Source organism: Puntigrus tetrazona, chromosome 8 (genome assembly GCF_018831695.1).
Source record: "Puntigrus tetrazona isolate hp1 chromosome 8, ASM1883169v1, whole genome shotgun sequence".
Taxonomy (NCBI): Eukaryota; Metazoa; Chordata; class Actinopteri; order Cypriniformes; family Cyprinidae; genus Puntigrus; species Puntigrus tetrazona.
Window position 1 is genome coordinate 24,177,765 of NC_056706.1, and position 4,647 is coordinate 24,182,411.

Genomic DNA, 4,647 nt, shown 5'->3' on the forward strand with positions numbered 1-4,647 from the left:
TATATATATATACAGTACCAATTAAAAGTTTGGGGTCAGCACAATTGTTCATGTTTTTGAAAGAGGTCTTATGCTCAACAAAACTGCATTTATACTTTGAGATGTTATAATTTAAAATAACTTTTTTTTAGGTAAATATATTTAAAAATGTAATTCATTCACGTGATCCTTCAGAAATCATTCTGTTATGCTGATTTAATGATCAAGAAACATTTTTCATATTTTCGAGGACACCACAATAGAAATAGAAAGTTCAAAGAACCGCACTGATAACACCTGTAACACCTGAATGTCTCTACTGTAATTATTGATCAATTTAATCCATCAATGCTTATTAAAATCATTCATTCCTTTTTTTTTAAAATAGTCTTCAGCCAGCATCTTTCACAAACATGTATTTGTACCTTTCCAGCGGACTTAACACCCTTCCAGATGCAGAAGTAAACGATGACCCACGTAGCAAGCAGACACAAGACCATGTACCCGCTAATGTCACCCACTTCGTCCAAACCTCCAGAGAGACGTAGGACTTTACGCCTGATCGAGAAAGAAACACTTTGGCAACACTTTCACTTCAGCAAAAAGGTTTGAGCAACCATGCTATATTGCAAAGGTCATCACAGCTAGAGAACACTGATAGACATAAAACAGCAATTAGGAATCTAGCAAGGCCTTCTGGCTTTCTACAAATAGTCAAAAGTAGAGAATACAAAGAACTGGTTAATACACAAACGGTTGGTGGTAGCCATTGACTTCTATAGTATTTTTTTCTATACTATGCAAAAGTTACCGTCAACTGACTGGTTCTTTAAAGGAACGCTCCACTATTTTTGGAAATAGGTTCATTCTCCAACTCCCCCAGAGTTAAAAAGTTGAGTTTTACAGTTTCTAAATCCATTCAGCTGATCTCCGAGTCTGGTAGTCCGATAGCACTTTTAGCATAGATCATTGAATCCGATTAGACCAGTAGCATTGCGTTCAAAAATGTCCAAAGAGTTTCGATATTTTGCCAACTTAAAACTTGACTCTTCTGTAGTTATCTTGTGTGATAAGATGAAAACTTGTGGTTTTCTATGATATGACTAGGAACTATACTCCGCTAGTTTTAGTACACAATATAACTACAGAAGAGTGGAGTGTTCCTTTAAAATACCTTCTCTCAACAGAAGGTTTGAAGCAATTTGAGAGTGAGAAAATGACAGAATTAAAATTTTTGGGGTGAACTATCCCTTTAAGAGCCTCATCTGATGACACAATATTTTTGCAAACATCTCTCATCAAAAGAATCTGTGCCAGGGCCTAATCAGACTAGAAAACATTTTAAAAACACTTACTCCCAGAACTCCATAACAGATGATCGCAAACCCGTGGGCTCCAGGCAGCTGGCACTTGTGTTGAGGGAGGAGATCTTGGGAGGGGAAGGGGACGATGACTGATTGAAACACACACGGCTGAAGTTAGTGGTACAGTTGACCGTGTTCCACTCGTGTCCGCAGGTGGCCCACGGCAGAGGGGAGGTGAAGGAGTGAGCCAGAAAATACAGGCCCCACACCAGAACCATGATGTAGTAGGTGTTGCAGAAGAACACGATCACCATCGATGCCAATCCAAGCCCTGGAGGACAGAAAGATACCGCCCTTCTTCACCCTGCTGCAATACATGCTATGTCCAACACTGGACGGTATTAAAAGCCAGACTGATCGATACTCTCTTGCCATTAAAAATGAAAGATAATTGCCGGCAGGACGAGGTATGGATCTGTTTAACTAGAGGTTGGCAGGGATGTGAAATACAAAGATGTCTTATACGCCACCTTTAAAAAGAGGTGCGATGTTCCAGGTGGCCACCCCACCCTGCTTCATGAACTGACCCAGAGCGATCTCCAGGAAGAACACTGGGACACCTCCAACAAACACCATCAGGATATAAGGGATCAGAAACACACCTGCAGCACACAGGAAATGACAATACTCTTATTACAGAAGTAATATACTTAAGCTTGAACTGAATGCAACGCACTTAACACACTTAACACAAAATTTTAATTACCCCATGATTTACTCACCCGCAAGCCATTATAGGTGTATATGACTTTTTTCTTTCAGATGAATGCAATTTAAATAATGTTCTGGTTCTTAAATGCTTTTTAATGGCAGCGAATATGGGGTATAAAATAAAAAGTGCGTCCATCCATCATAAAAAGTGCTCCGCGTGGCTCTGGGGCATTAATAAAGGCCTCCTGAAGTGAATTAATGCATTTGTGCAAGTAAAATATCCATATTTACAACGTTTTAAGAACCATAATCTCCACTAACTGTTGTACACGGGTTCACGAGAGAGTGACATTCGCAAGCTCCGGTGAGAACATGCTAGTCTTATGAGAACCAGGTTTTATTTACAGCAAAGAAATACCAGTATCCTCTTCGCATGTATCGAAATCGTCCAACTAGGGTCGGGAGATTTTTCCTATTTTATAGATAAATTTGAATTTAATGTCTCAACCCACAGTTTTATTTTTTAGAAAATGAGGAATCACAATTTTAAAGATAAATATTATTAATATTATTAGACACGTTGACAATATGCTGGAGATAACAGTTCAAGAATGTGCTTTTGTTGGGGAATAGGAAGATTAGCCTCTTTTACCTTGAGAGCTGCATTTTTAGACTGCAGTTTAATTTACGAAACACTGCAAGAGACGCGAGCGCAACAGTCAAACGAGTCCATGTTTACATAGAAAAAAAACAACAGAAAAGCAGGACGATCTAACAAAAACCTGTAAAAAACTATTTTATGTTTGCATCATTTTTCCTACACAAACGCATTGATTCGCTTCAGAATGGACGGATGCACTTTATCACACCCATCCACTGCCATTATAAAGCTGGGAGGAGCCAGGGCATTTTTTTTAGTATGCCTTCAATTGCAGTCATCTGAAAGAATAAAGAATAAAGGCTTGAGAATAAGTAAATGTTGAGGTAATTAAAATTTTTGGGGTGCATTATCCATTTAAGCGATCTCTTAAAATGTACTTTCTGTGTGTGTGAGAGAGAGAGCAAGATGGATTAGAACCAATCATGTCGTTCACCGACAGATAACATATCCAGCATTTAGTATCTGCTTTACAGACACAACTGACACTGAGATGGCGTCCGGTCACACTGATGCTGACTTACTGACATGACAGGGAAAGCAAAAAAAAAAGGCTTATAACTCTAAGCGACATACATCACCACCTACATGCGTCAGAGGAGCTGTGCAGATGGTTAATGTTACGAGAGAAGTAGAGGAGAACAAAGAACAGAGTGTCACTTCTTCAGCCTTTGATAAACTCGGGCCATGAACAGTAGACAGCCATTGTCCTTCCTCTTTCTTCCTGTCTGTCGGACCCACGTTTATTTTTCTCAGAGCTTTGACCTTCTAGCTTATCTCTAGTGGCTGATACCTCATTACATTATTTGCGTTAAAAAAAATCTCTAAAATCACTGAAAAATTTCACTTGACAAGATTTCACTCTTGGACTGGAGAGGTGTGGATTACTTGTGGATTATTGCAATGTTTTTATCGGCTCTTTGGACTTCTTCTCCGTTCACTGCAGAGGATCCAGAGCTAGCGATGCACTGCTACAGTTTCTCCAAATCTGTTTAGTAGAAGAAACAAACTCATCTACGTCTTGGATGGCCGGAGAGTCAGCAACGGTTTTAAGGTTAAAGTTACTAATCAATCAATAATTGAGAAGAGAAAGATAAATCTCATATTCTCAGTATGGCCTCAAGACATTTAGACCCTACTCCGTGTATCGTTCTGGTTAGATAGAATAATCAGTGCCTTCTCACCTCCTCCGTTCTTATAACAGAGGTAAGGAAATCTCCAGACATTTCCAAGGCCAACAGCAAATCCAACACAGGACATGATGAAGTCCATCTGTCTGCTCCAGGTTTGTCGTTCTGAATGCTCCAGTTCTGCGGCGGGGTGGCCTGCCTCCATCAAACCCGTGCAGACACTGGGCTCAGCAACCTCTGCACCGGAGCCCTCAGTCTCTGACACCAAGGGACGGGCGACTTCTGCTTCCTCCTGAGATTCATCCTCACACGGTCCGCCATCATCTGAGAGAGACGAACACAATTTGTGAACACTTGACCATACTTTTGCTTTAATAAGAGCAAGAGTCTGAAATAAAACTATCTCCAGAAGTTCGTAGTGAAGTTTGTAAAAACCTGTTATCACAAATTTGATTTAACGTATGCTTCTGTATGTATAATGTATATAATGTTAAGAACGCTAATACTTTCACCAGCTAAAGATCAGTTTTTTCTATTTTTGCTGTAATGTGTCAGTAGGAAATATCAGTTTACATTTCCAAACATTCGTTTTGCCATTAATTGTAATTGACCATTTCAGCTTGTGAAAACACTATAATGCTATAATCAATGTATATGTGTGTGTGTGTGTGTGTGTGTGTGTATAGCACCCATTTAGCATGATGATTAAAGATGGTTCTATTTCTATTTTTTTTAATAATGTGTCGGTAGGAAAATCAGTTTATCAGTTTCATGATATATATAAATAGCACCCATTTAGCATGATAATTTGATTGATTGTTGTGTTTCTATGCCATAATTGGCAGTTTTATGTATGTCAGAGATG

General features: G+C 39.2%; 1 protein-coding gene across 3 annotated transcripts in view; it reads right to left on the bottom strand.

Annotated features, from left to right (window-relative positions):
- LOC122350723 (sodium- and chloride-dependent creatine transporter 1-like) overlaps positions 1 to 4,647 on the bottom strand; it is a 19,210-nt gene that overhangs the window by 13,798 nt on the left and 765 nt on the right. For all 3 annotated transcript variants that reach the window (XM_043247409.1, XM_043247407.1, XM_043247410.1), the window contains exons 2-5: positions 3,837 to 4,106; positions 1,814 to 1,945; positions 1,335 to 1,614; positions 405 to 537 (exon numbers count right to left, since the gene is read on the bottom strand). In XM_043247409.1, the coding sequence (XP_043103344.1) occupies positions 405 to 537; positions 1,335 to 1,614; positions 1,814 to 1,945; positions 3,837 to 4,106 (815 nt within the window). The remainder of the gene's footprint in view (positions 1 to 404; positions 538 to 1,334; positions 1,615 to 1,813; positions 1,946 to 3,836; positions 4,107 to 4,647) is intronic.